Below are 19,586 nucleotides of genomic sequence, written 5' to 3'. Positions count from 1 at the left end.
GTGGCTTGATAACGTGTAGTTTGTTTTGTGTGTGTGTATCCCACTTGCTCTGCCAGTAGTCCCTGAGGTTTCGTTTGAGAGACGGCTTAAGATAAAGGGCCGGGATTGATATGGATGTAATGGCAGTGCTCTCATGGACGGATGCAGCGAGCTGATCCGCCCTCACGTTGCCTTGGATCTCACGGCGCCCTGGCACCCAGCACACTACAACATGTTGTTTGAGTGTGTAGAGTGTGCACAAAATGGAGTAAAGTGAGACAAGGACCGGGTTTTTTTGTTTTTTAAGACTGTGCAGAGCCGTTACCACTGAGGGAGTCTGTATAAATTACTGCTTTTTGTATTTGTAATTGTTTGATGTGTTTAGCTGCCACAAGTATCGCGTAAGCTTCCGCTGTGAAGATACTTGTGTGTGGATGTAGAGGGCCAGCATCCGAAAAGGATGGGCCGACAGCAGCGTAGGACACAGAGAAGTTAGTCTTGGAGGCATCTGTGAAGAACTCAGGACGTGTGTATTTGTTTTGAAGTTCCAAAAAATATGTTCGGATATGGGCAATGGGTGCATGTTTTGTAACTTCTAGGAAAGACACATCGCAGTCTATAACCTGCCACTGCCACGGTGGCGGGTATGCTACAGGAGCCATTAAACTGGGTTCAAGTGACACTGCAGTTTCTTCAGCTAGACACTTCAGGCGAACTGAGAAGGGCTGCCTCATCGAAGGCCTGTTTTGAAACAGAGTTGAGCTCGACACATCATTAATTGTAGAGTATGAGGGGTGCTTCTTGTCTGCTTTCACCTTAAGGAAATACACAAAGGACATGTAAGTTCTCTGCAGATGAAGCGACCACTCATTTGACTCAACATAAAGGCTTTCTACGGGGCTGGTGCGAAAAGCACCCGTAGAAAGGCGGATGCCCAAATGGTGCACGAGGTCCAGCATCTTCAAGGCACTTTGAGTAGCAGACTGATACACAACGGCCCCATAATCTAAGCGGGTGCGAATGAGGCTTCTATAGAGGTTCATGAGGCATTGCCTATCACTACCCCACGTAGTACGTGACAACACTTTTATAACATTCATGGCTTTTAAACATTTTGTTTTTAAATACTTGATGTACGGTACAAAGGCCAACTTGTTGTCCAAGATTAAGCCCAAGAATTTATGCTCGGCTTTGACGGACAGACGTTGCCCGTTCAGTCGAATGTCAGGTTCCGAGTGCATGCCTCTCTTTAGAGAGAACAAGACACACGTGCTTTTTTGTGGGTTAAGTCGAAATCCGTTTTCATCTGCCCATTTAGAGACCTTATTTAAACCCAGCTGAACCTGCCGCTCACACAAGGCCAAGTTGCATGACTTGAAGCCAAGCTGAACGTCGTCGACATATGTACAATAGAACATATTGCGGGGAATGGACAAGTGCAAAGAATTCATTTTGATAATAAAAAGTGTGCAACTAAGCACGCCACATTGTGGCACGCCTGTTTCCTAGACAAATGTTTGGGAGAGCACACTGCCCAGACGGACACGGACACGGAATGTCCGGTTTGACAGGTAACTTTCGATTATATGAAACATTCTTCCGCGCACACCAAGGTGGGACAGGTCTCTTAGAATTTCGAAACGCCATGTTGTATCATACGCCTTTTCGATATCGAGGAACACAGAGAGAAAATATTCTTTATGGACGAAGGCGTCTCTGATCTGTGCCTCGATACGAACAAGGTGGTCTGTGGTGGATCTACTTTCTCGAAACCCGCACTGAAATGGGTTGAGCAAATTGTTTGTTTCAAGGATATGTACAAGTCGGCAGTTTATCACTTTTTTCGAATACTTTGCACAAGCAGCTTGTAAGTGCAATAGGCCTATAACTTGAAGCTAAAGAAGGGTCCTTGCCCTCTTTCAAAATGGGAATAATAATAGCCTCTTTCCAGGAGGTAGGGATAGTGCCAGAAAACCAGATAGCATTGTACAAACAAAGTAAGGTTTTTCGTGTTTCGGCTGGTAGGTTTTTTAACATTTCATACACCACACAGTCAGAACCTGGGGCAGAAGTACTGCAGGAGTTGAGCTGTTCGGAGCTCCGCTAGACTGAAAGCTTGGTTATATGCCTCGTATCTAGTGGATTTATGTTCGAGTTTCTGCTTTTCTATTCTTGTTCTGTATTTTTGGAAAGTGTCAGTATAGTGGGACGAGCTGGATACCCGTTCAAAATGTGCCCCGAGGAAGTTTGCCTGATCTTCCAAAGTATCACCTTGAGTGTTTACGAGTGGAAGTGTGTGTACTTGTTTCCCTGCTATCCTACCGACCATGTTCCAGACTTTGGCCTCTTGTGTGTATGAATTGATCCCTGACAAAAACTTCTGCCAGCTTTCTCTTCTGGCCTGCCGACGTGTTCTCCTAGCTTGAGACTTTATTTTCTAGAAGGTGTCAAGATTTTCGGCTGTCGGTGAGTTCCGAAGCAGCCTCCAAGCTCTGTTTTGCTGTTTGCGCGCGTTTCGGCATTCAGAGTTCCACCATGGCACACGCCGTTTTTCAGGGTGTCCATTTGTTTGTGGGATGCATTTTGTTGCAGCATCAATCAAAAACGCTGTGAAGAAGTTGACAGCAACATCAATGTTCAAAGTACATATGTCATTCCAACCTAGACGAGCGATGGTATAAAACTGTTCCCAGTCGGCTCTGTTTATGAGCCACTTGGGAACACGTGGTGGGCGTTCAGTTACTGTATTTGTGCTCAAAACTACGGGGAAGTGGTCACTTCCGTACAGATTACTGACGACTTTCCACTGGAGTAGAGGCACAAGAGATGGAGATACTATGCTTAGGTCTATGGAGGAGTAGGTGTTATTGGCGAGATTATAATAGGTTGGTTCTTTTCGATTTAGGAGACACGCGCTCGACGAGAGAAGGAATCGTTTGATCAGTCGACCTCGCGCGTCATACCGAGAGTCACCCCATAGCCTGCTATGCGCATTAAAGTCTCCAAGGAGAACATAAAGTTCCGGAAGTTCAATTAAAGAGTGTAAATCACGTTTTTGCAGTTGATAGCTAGGAGGAATGTAAATAAAGCAGATTGTGATCAGTTTATCAAAAAGAACCGCTCGAACAGCTACTGCCTCAAGGGATGTTTGGAGTTGTAAGTGTGTGCATGCAATTCCTTGATTCACTATGATGGCAACACCTCCGGATGATGTCATGGCATCATCACGGTCCTTTCGAAAATTAGCGTATTTACGAAGAAACTTTGTGTGTTTTGAATTAAGGTGTGTTTCTTGTACACACAGCACTTTTGGTGAGTGTTCGTGTAAGAGTTCTTGAATGTCGTCAAGGTTTCTGAGAAGGCCCCTGACGTTCCATTCTATAATTTGAGTGTTCATGGTGAATGCAAAATAATGCTGTGTGTACGAGAAGCGAGTGGCTGTTTAGACGGGGAGTTTGAGTTCACTTAACAGGGCCGTCACCAGGCCCTGTTATTTGCTTTTTTGTTTTCTTGGCGCGCTTCAAGGAGCCACGCCGCTCTTTCGGCACCAAGGGTGCCGACGTATTCATTGCCTCCTCGGAGGCACTGGATGCCCGCACGTGCGGGCTGTTAGTTCGGATTTCGGGCCTCGCCTGGTGAGGGGAGGCCTTGAGACCTGAAGACTCTGGAGTCTCCGGTCTCTGTTTGGGAGTAGGCGGTGTAGCCTGGGCTACAGCCGCTTTGGGGGCAGGTGCCACAACCACCGGCTCGGTATGCGCGGGCCGAAGGAGTGGCGAGGGCGGGTGCGGCGGTGCCCCCTGACGCGCCGCATCAGCGTATGTAGGTCCATAGAATGGGGCGACTCTTCGCCGTGCTTCCTTAAACGTAATGTTCTCCTTCACCTTCAATGTAATTATTTCTTTTTCTTTTTTCCAGTATGTGCAGGAGCGTGAATATGCGGCATGGTTTCCTTCGCAGTTTACACAGTGTGGCGGTTGTTTGCAGTTCTCAGACACGTGGCCTAGGACTCCACATTGTGCACAAGTCTGGCGACCACGACAGGTTTTAGAGCCATGGCCATACCTCTGGCATTGGAAGCAACGACGAGGGTTTGGTATATACGGCCTGATAGATGTCTTTGTGTACCCTGTTTGAATGGAGTCTGGTAGTTTACTGGATGCAAACGTGAGTATCAAGTGTTTCGTTGGTATTTCCTTATTATCTCTTCTGATGATTATTCTCTGTACATTTTTGACATTTTGGCTCTTCCACCCTTCCAAAAGTTCAGTTTCGGTGAGTTCAAGTAAGTCTGCATCAGATACCACTCCGCGAGTGATGTTCATGGATCTGTGTGGTGTTACAGTGATCGGTACGTCACCAAACGTTGAGAGGCTGTCTAGCTTTACAAATTGTGCTTTGTCCCGAATTTCGAGAAGAAGGTCTCCGCTAGCCATTTTGGTTACTTTGTATCCAGCCCCGAGAGTTTCAGTAAGACACCTGGCAACTACAAAAGGAGATACGGTCCTGGCTTGCTTTCCGGTTTTTTCACAGTGAATGACGTGGAAGTGGGGAAAAGTTTCTATTGGCTGGTCGAAGAAATTTATGTCGTCGGTGCGTACCCGCTTTAGGCCGGTACGATCAGACAGTTGAGGGAATGCTCCATGCATGCCGGTCTTATTTTTGTTCAGCAGCATTGGCGGCCACCCACCACGGAGCCCAACAAGGGGACGCTGCAAGTTTGCAGGTGCTGAAAGCTTGCAGACGTCAGCCGTACAACACTGCCATAACCCAATGCGCCTAGACCAAGGTAGGCTATTTGCACAGGGTTAACCCTTGCCGCCAGGAAAATTGGAAGTAAACAGAAGAGAGAAGTAGACAGGAAAGCTAAAAAAGTAAGAAAGACGAAGATGTAAAGAGAGAGAGATAGGAAAAGGCGACTGCCGATTTCCCCTGGGTGGCTCAGCCCAGGGGTGCCGTCTACGTGAAGCCGGGGCCAAAGGGGTGTGTTGCCTCTGCCGGGGGGCCTTAAAGGTCCAATCACCCAGCGTCAGCTCAACCCCCCGGATCCCCTTTTCCCCGGGCACGGCAAAGCCACGCACGGCTATGCGTGGGAGGGAGTAGAAACTCCCCCGTTAGCTCGGGTCCGTGGTGTCGGAAGTTCTTGAATATGCCAAGAGGCTCCGCAGTAGAGCATTCCTGCCACTGACTTCAATCCAGCAATGGTTTTAAGCAAAATTTCAACTCCTATAACTCCTGCAATGTTTCTTTCCCATGTAATGAACCCTCCCCCCAAGATTTGCATCAACTTTCCTGAAGAAAAAAAAATGAAATAAAAATGAGTTTATTAAGCAAGTAAATATGATATTAGAAAGTATGAACAAATTATCAGAAAAAAAAACAAAAGATGGCTCGACAGTAGAGCTGCGCAGTATTTTAATAGTATCCTACGAATAATTTTACATATCTGTATTTCTGTATCGAGATGCATTTCAACAATTTGTTCTCAGAATGCAGGTACCTCGTTACCCTCCCCTCTTATTCCTTTTCTCTCTCTCCTTTTTTCTGCTGGGAATGAGCAACCTGTTTCTCAAACACCCATAAACCACCCAGAGGTCTAAATTTAGTAGTGGTGGGGAAATTGTGCACGAGTGTACGACGAACATGGAGCCATGGGAATTTTTCAAAACTGTGCAGTAATAGCGGAGTTAGACGCGTTTGATTATCTAAGTCGTGACGACTACAGCTTTCGCTCTCTCCTGCGCTTCCCTCCATTGGTATTCTCTCCCACGCCGCTTAGCCCTCTCGCCGAGCGCTCCTCCCAATCTGGGGTGGCAAACGTTATCGCTGACGTGCTGTTTGTCTACTTCCGGTTGCCGCGACTCCAGTCATCAACTCCATCAGTTACGTTGTAGCTGCTTGCTTGTTGGCAAACCCTGGCTGCCGTAATCGTACCGGTATAAACTCTGTGTTGCGCGCACGCCTTCCCTGTACGGGTCTAATGCGATCGACCCGTACAGGGACACGCCGTGCCCTGCACGTGTTGCACGCATGCGGGCAACACGATGAACATTATAACGCAGCGCAGACAGCTGCTTGAAGACTGACTGAAAGTCGTAGGCTCTTGCTCGACCATTCACAGCATATTTGGCTCGGCGCGTCCCGCGGAGGACCGAAAGGCCCGAAAAGAAGGAGGGATTTCTTGGAATTTGCGGCGCGCCGGTGGCTCCCAGCACTGCCACATGTAGAATTGTTAATCACGACGGCATTCTCCACACGATGCGTGCGTTTACTTGAAATGCTTTTCAAAATATCAGAGGTGGTTTACAGGCCCTTCAAGAGGGACAGGAAGACATCTGTACCAATCCAAGCAAACGCACGTCGCCAGTCACCGACGAAGTAGGGGCAGCGAAGGGTTCTGCACATGCACTGAATGACCCATTAGGTAAAGCGCACAGTGCCATGATAGCAGAATGTCAGAGGCAGTATCCACCTCTTCAACGATGCTGTGGTCCATGGGCCCTTCTCCAGTAGAAAAGTCGTGTAATGCCTCCTTGTCTCAGAGACCGTTCGTGGCGTGAGCAGTAGCATGGTCTGCCTTCCCCATGTTTGTGGCGAAATTTGGACCAGGTATTGCTGGAGAACAACCCTTGCAGCTGCTAACTAGCCAGCCCAGCAGACGATAACCTCTGGTTACTTTAAATAATTTGAAGTTCCTTGGATTACACTTGTAGGTAATGTTACTTCAAAAACTCACATGACGAAGAGATTTTTCACACTACTTGGCCTTTAAATTAACAAAGAATCACTAGGTCAGGCTTCGCTGTTTCACCTTTGCCCCTCCTCTAACACTCACTTTTCTTTCCCGCCCTTTCATATACACACGGCTATATGCTGCGCTACACCATCTCTCCCATCCATACTCACCCTCCCTTTCCCACCTCCTCACTATGCATGACTATGGTATGCTTCCTTTCTCTATTTCTTCCCCTCTTTCTCTCGTTTTTATTCCGTGTCTCTCTATCCCCTTTCTTTCCCTCCTTCCCTCCCTCTTGCTCTCTGTACTGTTTTCTTCCCCCGTAGAGTTAGTGCATCCCGTTCCATGCAAATCGGCACACATGTTTTGGGACCGAAGAAAAAAACCACTAGGGGAAGGCACATCAGCTGAGCAATGTGCTAGACGATAGATGCCAGTCATGATGATGATAATGTTCACTCTGCGAGTCCTAACCTTAGGCTTAGACACTTCCGCAGTTAATATCACTAGACAGACATCATTTATTCCACTTGGAATGGGGTACTCTCAATCTACTTCCAAGTTTTAATTTAGGGTGGAATATTATTGGAATGGGACGTTTTTCGTGGCTTTCATTGGCACACATGCGCAGTGGCCACGGCCCAAAAAAACTCAGCTAATTAGATTTGTTGAACCCGGGCTGGGAAAAGATACTTTGAAATTGTATTGCGATACGATACAAGATACTGAGACAAAAAGTATTAGAAATACAGATACAAGATACTGCCACAAAGATTGTATCTGATACGGTAATTGCCAATGGTATCTTAATATACTTTATTACATTTGCAAATTTGCTGTTATAGACTTCCACAATCTACTAGCGAACATGTATGCACAAAGAGGACTATTTGAAAATTTTTGAAATGTGCCCCATTTCATATTAACGTATTGTTTGAGGGTATCTCCAAAGTTTTGTCCCAAAATAAGCTAGTTTACTTTCGAAGAACATGTTACGGTTTTTTGTAGCTTATTCACAGGGCAATCTGAATTTGCACAACTACAGCATATGTTAAAATGATATCTTACCAACCAGCTCAGCTCTCATCCCTACTGAATAATAATTGAGTTTTTATGGTCGTAAAACTACGATACGAGTATAAGGAACCCAGAAGTGGAGGACTCCACAAATTTTGACCTTGTGGTGTTCTCTAATATAGATTTAAATCTAAGTAAATGCGCCTCTAATACTTCGCCTCCATCGACATGCAGCCACGACAGCAGGATTTGCACGTAATCTTAACAGCACAATCTGAGACAATCTCGAAGTTTACAAAACACTGCGGGAGGCTTGCTGCCAAATGGTCCGACAAAAAGCACATAATCTGGTTCCCGGCACACGTTGGCCGACGCGTACATGGAACCATCTTTAATACTAACGAGTTGACTCACTCCCAGGCACGAGGTCTCACATTTTACGCCAGGGAGAATGTGATTCGAAGGCTGTAATTTCAGAGACCCGTTGCTAATTTTTATTAAATTTGTGAACATTACCAAGAGTGGCTGAAGTACTCACTCCCACACCCACACTAAAAAAGACCTCAGTCCATCACTCTACGACTCTTAAAGATGGAGGCATATGCATTGCCTCTAAATCACTCTAAATACATGGATGGCATAGATCCGGGATGCCCGCGCTGTGGTCACCCCAAATGTACACATGCTGTGGCAATGCCCTGCGTTGCGCGAGAGCAGCGAGTCTCCCTCTACGGAGGTAGACTGGAATTGTCTCCTCACAAGCCACGACAAAGAAGACCAGCTTAGGGCCATCCAGAGGGCTCGCAACATAGCCGTGGAGTTTAACCTCACCGTCCCGTCGTGGGAGTGGTCCACCGCTATCGCCCCCTAAGGGGGCTTGAGCCCCGCCTCCGGATACTAATAAAGTAATTTGCCTGCCTGCCTGCCTAAGCTGAGCGGTCATAATTTTTTTTTATTTACACTGGATCACAACAAAATGAAAAAAATTATGAGAACGTGGCAGCAAATGTGCACACATTGTAGCAAGATAACGCTGCTATTCATGCTGTTGCCGCCTACAGCTGCAATTGCCTGTCAATTCGTAATAGAGAAAACATAGGGAGCTCTTTAAAAAGTAAAGCAATTATAACTAAAATAAAAAGCCATCCTGTTTGCAGCATTCTGGTGGAATAAGTTAAAATGCATGATACAAGTGTCATGCCTTAAGAGCTATGAAAGTTTAGCATAAAGTATCGTCAACTTACCTGTTTTGGTAAGACAATAAAAAAATATGAGCATGTAGAAAATTGTCTGAAATGGCTGGTTCAGAAATGGCTGGGAACTTCATAAAAACAAACCATTTGGCATAACACTGTTTCTCAAATCCTCTAAGATCCTTACATATTCTAATTATTATAATGCCAATTAAATTTGGTAATTTCACCAAGGAGTAAGCAGCATTTTTAGTACTGTATACTCAACATAACGACATCTTTGTTTTTCAAATCTCCTTGGCAGAAAAGTAAACTCAAGTGAATATATATGAGTGAATAGCAGCAAAAATAAAGCAGACAATTGAAGGTAAGCATAAAACAGTCCGCTTATTTTGGCTGCACTTTACAGAAGGTGTATTGCATTCACAAGACCGAAAAAACAACTCTTGAGAGCGCTAGGTGATGTATGGGATGCAAGAGAAGAACTGAGAAAGCACTTGTGCTAACAATCATATAATAATTTCAAGAACTCCTTGAATAGAAATAGTAGGAAGAAAGTGGCATGGTACGTCGAGATATGGTCTGATTGGTAAGCGTCTGTTATATTAGCTACATCATCAGTATTGGCGGTCCTATAGTATAGTACCATGCTGGAGAGCAGCATCAGAATTTGTGCAATCATCGCCGCACGCATTGTGGTACACGGGGCTTGCAAATGGCTAAGAGTGTCATTGTTCTGAAAAAGTAAAAAGGCAAAAAATCTCGAAACCAAAAAGCACTTGGGCAAGCACGCAAATGCACTTTCTGTCAAGACTGTGCGAGCTCTGTCGTGTTGCTCTGCTTCACCGAAAGGAAGGCGCTCACCACATCACTTGCCCTGACTGGTGGAGTCTAGCGAAAAGATAAAATTATGTCACAGTTTTATTCAGGTGGCATAGTGCAACTGGTACTGGAGTTCTGTCAGTGATTAATGTTTTACATATAATATAGCGTTGCGGCCACTGTATCTTGTATCTTAAGATACCCGATACATTATGGTTACATACATTATCGTATGTAACGAAAATACAGATAGTCGTCTTGCAAGACGTATCAAGACGTATTGCGATACATATACCCAAAGAGTATCTAAGATAGTATTTCAGATGCATGTATCTTCGATACTGCCCAGCCCTGGGTTGAACCATACTGTTGGTGAATACAAAACAGAAACAAAATGAAATAGTTTTACATCATACTGCTGCTAATTCCATGTCCGAATTCAGGATGATTTTTACAATGGGCCTGTTGCACAAGTGTAGCATGAAGAGCTTTACATTCAGCAAGCCACCTCACTTTGGCATTACCAAAAAAAACATTAAAAAGCATCCAGTACCTTGTATTCCACCGTACTTTGAAAACAGCTTCTGCAAGTCTTCACGCTCGATGTGTTTCTTGATATTGCCTACATAAATACGTGATGATGCTCTTGCTGGATCTGAGGTGTCGTTGCTCATGTGCGAGTCCATCAAGTTTTCTGAAAATATGCTAAACATTGTACATTTACAACAGATTCATGTCAAACATGCAAAATCCTAACAGACAACATTTTATGGGAATTGTTAAACAAAATAATCCTAATTGTTACAACAAAATTATAATATTGCAAAATGAACTGAAGCCGAGTATCCCAATACAAAACTTGCTTCAAGTCGATGTAACTTGAAGAAATGTTGGCCACAAAGCCACCTGCTTCACGAGCAACATTTGGAAAACGATATTTCTGAAGATGAAATAGGCACAAAATCATAGTGCTGATGGGCCTTTTCCAAAGTTTCCATTCTTTGCCAAAACTCACCCTAAAACTTGGAACGCTATTTCACCTTCACAAGCTAGCATAAGCATACAGGTTAGCACAGGAAACAGCAAAAAAAAAATTTTTTATGTATTGCCAAAACAGGTGCAAAACAGCCGGAGTATGACTTCCAGCAATATTTGGAGCAGCCAGTTGCTTTTGAAGCACAAAAAAAACCAAATTAGGAACAGGTCACTGGGAAAAAAATTCGTTTATCTTGAAATCCCAAAATGAAGCAGTATAACAGAAGGTTACTTTTAGAAATGATAACAAAAATTTATAAATCATTCAAAATCGGTTAAGTGTCTCAGTGCACATAAGACCTCTTATTTGAATTAAAGCAACGTGTTCATCCATCCCACAGTGTAAACGATGACAAAGTCGACATTAGCATTCGCAAAGCCTATCAAATCACTTAACAGAATCATTCGCGCGCTCCGAAGAAATAATTATTCGCCACTGCGCTGAACACCTCAACTTCACATTAGACCATCAAATAATTGAGCGAGCACATCGACTGGGTAGACACACTCAAGGTCGAAACCGACTAATTATTGTAATATTCAATCTTTATAAAACCAAGGAAGCTCAGTGCACTATCCAACAACCGTAATTAAAGGGCACTCCTTTCGGCATTAGCGAAGACTTCTCCCGGCAAGTGCAAAACGTGCGAAAGCAACTCGCTGCTTTTGCAAAAAACAAGTCCGTTCTTTACTCGCTCCGTTATAAAACTCTGCACGTCAACTCGAAGCGATATGTCTTTAACGAGTCATCTCAAAGTGTTGAGGAATTAACATAGCTATCACGCCGTACTAAAACGCCCTGCCACGCTACGCGTGCTGCTCGTGCGCATTCGTCTTTTTCGGTTATCTACACTAACATACGAAGCATTCTTTCAAAACGAAACGCTATATCAAACCTTTTTTTATTGTCTGCGAGTAACCTGCTCATATTAACAGAAACGTGGCTCAAGGCTGATGTTCCCGACGTGGAAATACTAGAAGGCCTGCCAAATTTCGAACTAATCCGCAAAGATCGACAGGGAAGCAGAGGTGGTGGCGTCCTCATTGCCATTAAAAAAGAACTTTCATTTTGCAACATTGATATACGTTCCGACCTGGAAATTCTATGGATCCTATGTCGTTCCAAGCTACAACTTGCTCTCGTTGGTGTGTGCTATCGCCCCCCAAACAGTTCTTCAGATTTTTCTACGAAATTAAACATCTTAAGCCAGCTAGTCAAAAAGTACCCGAACGCACTCCTTCTACTCTTCGGAGATTTTAATTACCCCATCAATGTTTGGTCAAACCCTCCAGTAAGTACTGGACGTCTGGAATCTAAAGAATGCGTAAACGTCTGCTTAAACTTCAACCTCATTCAAATGGTAGCCGAGCCAACAAGTGTCACACTGGATAGTGCTAACATCCTAGATCTAGTATTGTCTTCAAGCCCTGAAACAATATCTCACATCATCTACCTTAAAGGGCCACTCACCAGGTTTGACAATTTTGAGCTGACAAGCGCAATACGTAGACGAGGCATTCATGATCAAGTCTGCCAAAATTTGCAACACTACGCCCGAGGAAATGGGTCAAATTTCAAAATGAAAGCTGCTCCCCCTCCCCTCTACCGGCTCCCGCGTAGAGAATGAGGGCATAACGTAGGCGTAGGAATGGCCCTACGTACACAGCAATGCAGTGACGTTGGTCCTCTACGTAAACGACTCTGCTCCGACGTCAAAAGTATACTATGTGACATGGCAAAATTTATTTAACACAACATGCGTAGTTCATGTATTTGTTGCTTTAAGAGATGAATAAAACTTGAAAAAATAATGAGACACAATAAAAAAATTGTGCACGTTTTCTCGCATTTTTTTCCCGTGAAATGCTACGAGATGTGGGGCTTATGTGCCAGCGTTTCGCATGCGTTCGTGTCCCCGCGGTCAGCGTATTGAGCAGACGACCGCCGTTGAACGCTCCTACGCGTTCGCGCCCTCAATGTGCTCATCTACTTTACCGCATCTAAGCCAGCGTTTCCAAACAATTCCGCAGAAACATGCAGAAGACCACATAATAACGCTAGTCAACAAAGCAACGTCGCTCGCGAGCACGGGGGCTGGGCTTGTTCGGGCACGTCATGCACACGTCACCTCTTGGTCAGATGAAGGAGAGGGTGGGGAATAGATTTGGCTTGTGAAGGCTACGCGGAGGAGCGGCAAGGTTTTCAAGCTCGCCTCCTCTCACCCTCATTTCGCGCCGCTTCAAAAAACCTGTTTTCTCCGCTCGTAATGAACCGATTCGAAAAACTTTTGTGGCAAAACGTTCCTTCCACTGTCTAAAATCCACTGTCTAAAATTCGGTATGGGGCCTGGTGAGTGGCCCTTTAAGGAAATAAGTGACCACAAAGTAATTCATGCCACTTTTGCTCTAACCCAGCCCGTGCGTCAGTCACATAAGAAAATCTTCAGTCTCTATATTAAAGGGAATTACTTAGCGATCAATAATGAATTCTAGCAATTTTACGAGGAATACGAAGCAACATTTCAAGAGCGCGACTTTCATGAAAACTGGTCTCTTTTCAAAGAAAAAATAGCCTATTTAACAGATAAATACATTCCAACATTACAGATCAACGCTAACCGGCATAAACCATGGTTCACAAAAACCTTAAAAAACTTGAAAACAAGAAAAAGCTACTTTTTCGCCAGGCTAAACAAAACCCACAGCACGATTCATGGGAAAAGTACTACAAAGCTGAACGTACATATCTTACCGCTATCTGGCAAAGCAAGTACACCTTCTTTCACTACGACCTGGCAAAGATGATCAGTGAAAACGCTAAGAAATTTTGGCAAACCATCAACCCGCAGTAAACCCGCACTATATCTTTACCCAACGAACAGGGTGAAATGCTATCGGATAAAGACACCGCTAACATGTTTAACACAGCGTTTTCTTCTGTTTTCACCAAAGACCCTGATGAACCATTACCTACGTTTCTTGCACCTTTTGAGGCTACAATGCCGCCTCCTATCACCTTCTCGATAGACGGCATTTAAAACGTAATTGCCAACATTAAACTGTCATCATCCGTTGGTTTCGATAAAATCACATCGAAGTTTTCGAAGAACACCAAATTCATTTCCGTGGCTTATCTAACGCTGTTGTTTTCCCAGTCACTGTCATCTGGAAATCTACGAAAAGAGTGGAAAAAGGCTAAGGTTGTTCAAGTCTACAAATCAGGCAACAAGAGTTCACCCCTAAACTACCGCCCCATTTCCATCATATCAGTGCCTTGTAAGATGAAGGAGTATGTCATATACACTCATATAATTAGCTTCCTTGATTCTAAAAATTTTTTTCACCATTCTCAGCATGGGTTTCGCAAGGGACTATCCTGCGAAACGCAATCAGCGGCCTTTCTCCATGACCTGCACCTCAATCTAGACGCTAAAACTCAAACTGACGCAATTTTTCTTGATTTCGCGAAAGCATTCGACAAAGTTTCTCATCAACACTTACTACTAAAACTCTCCCGACTGAATCTAAACCCCGCAGTTCTAACGTGGATTGAGCAGTTCCTCACTAACCGCCTGCAGTCAGTGTGCGTCAATAACAACTCTGAGCATCTTTCAGTAGAATCCGGCGTCCCTCAGGGTTTGGTATTAGATCCCCTACTCTTTCTAATATATATTAATGACCTACCATTGCATGTTACTAGCAAAATCCGCATGTTTGCCGATGATTGCGTTATTTATCGTTCAGTTAACATTACTGACCAGTCTGCTCTTCAACAGGACTTGCACAACATTAAAGACTGGTGTCAATGCTGGTTAATGATTTTAAATACTGATAAATGCAAAACAATGTCGTTTTCTCGCAGTACTAATGCATTAAAATTCAAATATGAAATAGCAAACCAGCAACTAGAGACCGTATGCCGATATAAGTACTTGGGTGTGACGATATTGAATAATCTCGACTGGTGTGCGCATGTGAACAACGCTATTGCATCTTCTAACAAAACATTTGGCTTTTTACGACGTCATTTACGAAGCGCTCCACAGCATGTCAAGTTACTAGATTACAAAACACTAATACGGCCCAAACTAGAGTACGCATCAGCCATTTGGGATCCTAGCCAGATATTCCTCACAAACGCCCTAGAGGCTTTTCAGAATCGTGCCATTCATTTCATTCATTCCGCCTTTTCATACGATATCAGCGTAACATCTTTGAAATCAGAATCCAGTTTACAAACACTTTCTAATCGATTCCACATTGCTAGTTTATCATTATTTCATAAATTCTACCCCAGCGCGCTAAATCAAGCACCGTATATTTTGCCACCATCACGCCTATCCTATCACATTGGTCACCCCTTGCCCGTCCTCATGCTCGAATAGTCACCTTTGCATCTTCTTTTTTTTCTCGAGCAGCCAAGGACTGGAACGACCTTGCACAAAAAATCGCTAACTCAAGCCCTACTGCCTTCATTGAAGCAATCACATCACAATATACCATACAATAAAGTATTCAACCTGTTGTATATATTGTAACCCACCCCTTATGTAATACCCCCTGGTGGGGTCTTTAAGGAATAAAAGTGAAAGTGAAAGGTATGCAAATGCTAATGTGGACTTGCCAAACTGGCAACCCTGAAATTAGAGAGTTTCATAAAGCAAGAACGCATGAGGCAGAAAAAAGATACCCAACTCACATTTTTGTTTACTATTTGTCAGGGCCGCAGAAACATCATACAGAGCTCTAAATAATTGCCAGTGCCATTTTTGGGCATCAGCACTCATACTACTATTTGCAATTATACAGCAAATACTAAAGCCCCTTCAAAATATTAGTACCTTTCCCACGTTACGACATACTGCGTCTAAAATACTTAGACAAGATTCTGCACGCAAAATAGAACAAGGATAAGAAATTTTAAAACCGCTGTCCTCTCGTCATTATTTTTTTTTTTTTCGGAGTGGTTTTAGCATTGTTTATGAGGAGATTTATGGCCATATCCATGCAATTGGAAGGTTTGCTCGGACTTCAGGAGTCTCCTGGGCAAATAAGAAGAGTTGGCCACCTACACCCTTTCCTGTGCATCTCGATTAGATTGGATGATTATGCCCTAGCTGCAGGTGACCAATGCAGCCTTTATTTCTTGCTAAAACAAAAAAAAAAAACATTTTAGGCTGGTCAGGCATTTCGTGCAGTGCGGCACAATTGCAAAAAAAAAATCTAGGTTTTAGCTTAGCTCTGCACAAAAATAAGAAATTGTATCAATTTTGTGCAGATTTGCCCCCCCCCCCCCCATGTATAATAATTACTACAGAAACATCAATTTTTCCCTGTTTCAAGCATGTCCTATACTGCATGATTCTTCTTTAAGTTGATAGAGACCATGAACAACACCTCCAGCTTGATGAGAAAAAACAAAAAAAAAATGCTCCGCATAGTGAAGACAGAGCTGAACTACAAGTCAGCCAGATTTTGCAGTCAGTGCATAAAGAACACAAATTACAAGGTATTTCTTGCTTCGAAATGAGCCAAACGCAATACCAAAACTAGTTCACGTACTCTCATACTTTCGCATAAAACAGTAATAGTAACTTAGAAGTGTGGCAGCTTGGGCTAGTTAATGGCATGACGATAGTTATAGCGCGAGAACAAAACGACGACACAGAGACAAGAAGGTCTTTCGTGTCCTTCTTGTCTCTGTGTCGTCGTTTTCTTTTCGCGCTATAACTATCGTCATAGTAATAGTAAATTAGTTACTATTATTAATTTATTATTATTATTTTTACAGGAAAGTTGAGAGTACGTCAGTGTCAATAGAGCCTTATTTGAGCTAGTTTTGATTTTGGCCCATTTAAAAGAAAAAAATAAACTTCTGAAATATGCAACAGCCTCTTTTCGAGTAGCCACAAGCATTACTGAGCAGATGCTCTGAGGGCTGCCATTGAGCTAACCACAAAGCAGGAATAGTAGATCAGTGGCATCCTTTTAAGTTTAAGTGTTGCTGTGTGCATAAAACTGCAGTATTAATTAAACAGGATATATAAAAAAATTCCTTTACAACTTGGCTAAACTCGTGCACTTATGAGTCAGCTGTCTGCCCATGAGCACACTTGCTTAAGGTGGGATGGACAGCAAAGAGAGGTGTTATTCGCTCTGTTATTTTTCAAGCAAACTCTACAAAATTTTGCAGGTTGTTCGAATGAAAATTTCACTATTATGTTCAGTGAATTTGGCAAGAAAATACAAAGCCATTCTAAAAATATTAATTATTTCATTGTTTGAAGAAACATTTGCGAAAAAGATTTTGCTTGTAGAATAGTGAACTCTCTTCTGGCTAGTACAAGTGCCCCAGACATCCTTCCGAACCAAAATAATACTTATAGGCATGACCATTCATCAGTTAAAAATATAGATGTGTGATGACTAGAATTTTAGTGCTGTTCTTTTTCCCCAAAAAAATCACATACAAAATACAATTCTGGTGGCAACACCATTCTTTTGCTTTATTAAAGGCACACATTATCTAGAAAGAAGCCACAACAGTTCGCACTTGATAGCTACAGTGGTTATAGAGAAAATGTTCCCTCTCTGCCAAAAAAGTATTGTTTCAAGGAAATGCCATTAAACATTCAAGTTGCTGTAGTGCAGTCATGGGACCAGGCGTGTTTGGGGCCATTTTTATATGCTTTCCACTGCGCATGAAAACGTGCCACTTCGTGGAAGCACTTGCCAGTAATGCTAGAACATGGTGGTATAAAAACTGAAAAATCTGATTTTCAGTTGATTTTGTCTTCCATTTCACAGGCCGTTTGACATGACACAAAAAGTAGCGATTTTCAGTGCGTGAATTCGCTCAGAGCGAATAAAAGACCAGTTTGCAGCGGTCCGCAGCGAGCTTACTACATCTTGAAAATTTTTGCTCTGATCGCAGCAGCGGGAGCGATTTTTGGTCGGGACCCGTCGAAATAGGGCTGGGTCGGCCAAGCCGTCAAAATAGCATCGACGTGTTTGTTTTAGTAATGACCGATGCTATGCACTTTAAAATTAATTAGAATGTTAAGTGTTCTTAAATGTCGAAACACGTGGGGCCTTCGTTACCGTTCACAGAAACTTAATGATATCATATAGCACAAATCATTACATTACATTCAAAAAATTCTCCAGTGTCTGCCACAAAGAACGGTGGCAAGAACTCACGGCTCCAGTCGCAGAACAAAAGTCGCCGATCGTTTGCGGTCTCTGTGAAACGAAACCGCCATTAGCGGCAGTTGCGAACATAGCGAATGGAACCATTTTTTTTTTTTTTGCTGCAAATCATGGCATGTGAAACGGCCTTTAATCAGAGCAAAATGCTGAGATGCTACCAATGGTGCTTGCTCGCTCGTTTAAAAATGAGAAAGTTCCGGCAAACGGAAACGGAGTACACAGCACTTGCAATACCTTTTCCACTTGTACTTGCTCTTTTTTTTTTAATTCTGTTGCTAACACACCTGTGAGGCACTTCACTTGTTCCAAAAGACTTCAAAAAAATAATAAAATAACAATTATGCAAAGCCCCTTCGAAAGAAAGCTTCACTTGTACAATGTGCTTAAAAGCAGATTCTGCCCTCCACACATCAACCTGTCAAAAAGAGCAAGGGACCGAACCCACAACCTTCGAAATTTGCGGGTTCGGCCCCCGCCATTTCGGATCAAGGAAAGTTTTTTCGGCTCGAAGCACTCATTCCTACTTGACAATTCTATCCCAGTAACTCCCGTATTCATAAACGCTGCTTCACTTGAACTTGACTTGCCACCGACTTTAATGCAGCACACCCACGTTTCGAACGCGCTCTCTTAAGGCGGTGCCAAGGCAGCACAAACACACACAGGCGCGTTTGAAATGCGCTGCATTCAAAGCGGTTTGAAGTCGTCACCGCAAGAGAAGCGGTGACACCAGCACATCGACACAGCAATCCTAATTAAAACGGCTACAGAGCCGATGAAAACGTGTGGCAAATGCTTATGACTACCAACGTACATAAAACAGAACGTGAGACGCACGTGACACATCAAAACACTGCAAAGTGACAAATACGCAACGATATTGAAAGTACAAAGCGTTCCATAGTCCCCAAGTTCTAAATGACGCGAGTAAAGCGCACATCAAATGTAATGATGTCCACACGATGTCTCGCATATCAGAAAACGGTGAGGAACAAAAAAAAAAAAAATACGCAGCACCCATCCAGGGAGCTCACGCCGGGCCCGCTTTTTCGGCCTTTTATTAAATATGTCGTCAATCACGGATGAAACATGCACATACATCACTCGAATGGGAAAATAAAGCATCTAACTACATTCATATTCCGGCAACGAATAGCGTGACAGTTAAACGTGCCAATACGCATTTTATAAAGTGCGTCTGACCACAACCCGGCTTGAAAATCAGAAAACAGTTTCCGAGCAAAATGAAAGAAAAATAAATGATGTCTGATCACTGACAGAACTTCCACAAAATGCTCTGGAACGAAATATTTTCAAGCATGTGCCACATAAACACATAATGTAAATGTTTTAACTTAGGGTTACCAAACGCACAGTGTAACAAGATGAAGGTGTAACGTGCGCCATTTTATAACGGGCAAAGCACAATAAGCTAAACTTACCTTAGTGCTAGTGACGCAATACGCGGAACGTACCGGTGGTACCGCGTATAGCACACGCGATTTAATTAACCACAATACTACAAGTTACGTATTCCCCACGACGGCAGCCATCACGGGACGAATGAACAATAGCACAGCACAAGGACCGCACATAGG

At 43.4% G+C, this 19,586-nt stretch overlaps 1 protein-coding gene across 8 annotated transcripts in view; it reads right to left on the bottom strand.

Moving 5' to 3' along the window:
* LOC119177277 (nuclear receptor coactivator 5) overlaps positions 1-19,586 on the bottom strand; it is a 284,872-nt gene extending 265,286 nt beyond the window's left edge. For 5 of the 8 annotated variants that reach the window (XR_012889295.1, XR_012889294.1, XM_075884802.1 and 2 more), the window contains exons 1-2: positions 19,431-19,586; positions 10,298-10,438 (exon numbers count right to left, since the gene is read on the bottom strand). Coding sequence is in view for 4 of the 8 variants with exons in the window: in XM_075884802.1 (XP_075740917.1) it covers positions 10,298-10,430 (133 nt within the window). In the remaining 4 variants the exon portion in view is untranslated. Of the gene's footprint in view, positions 1-9,786; positions 9,814-10,297; positions 10,450-19,430 lie in introns of those variants that run through there. The other 3 variants (XM_075884801.1, XM_075884804.1, XM_075884803.1) reach the window with 3 other exon arrangements.

The sequence above is a fragment of the Rhipicephalus microplus genome, unplaced genomic scaffold (genome assembly GCF_043290135.1).
Source record: "Rhipicephalus microplus isolate Deutch F79 unplaced genomic scaffold, USDA_Rmic scaffold_48, whole genome shotgun sequence".
Lineage (NCBI taxonomy): Eukaryota > Metazoa > Arthropoda > Arachnida > Ixodida > Ixodidae > Rhipicephalus > Rhipicephalus microplus.
Note: the sequence above shows the minus strand (reverse complement) of the source record. Positions and strands in the feature narration are given on the sequence as shown.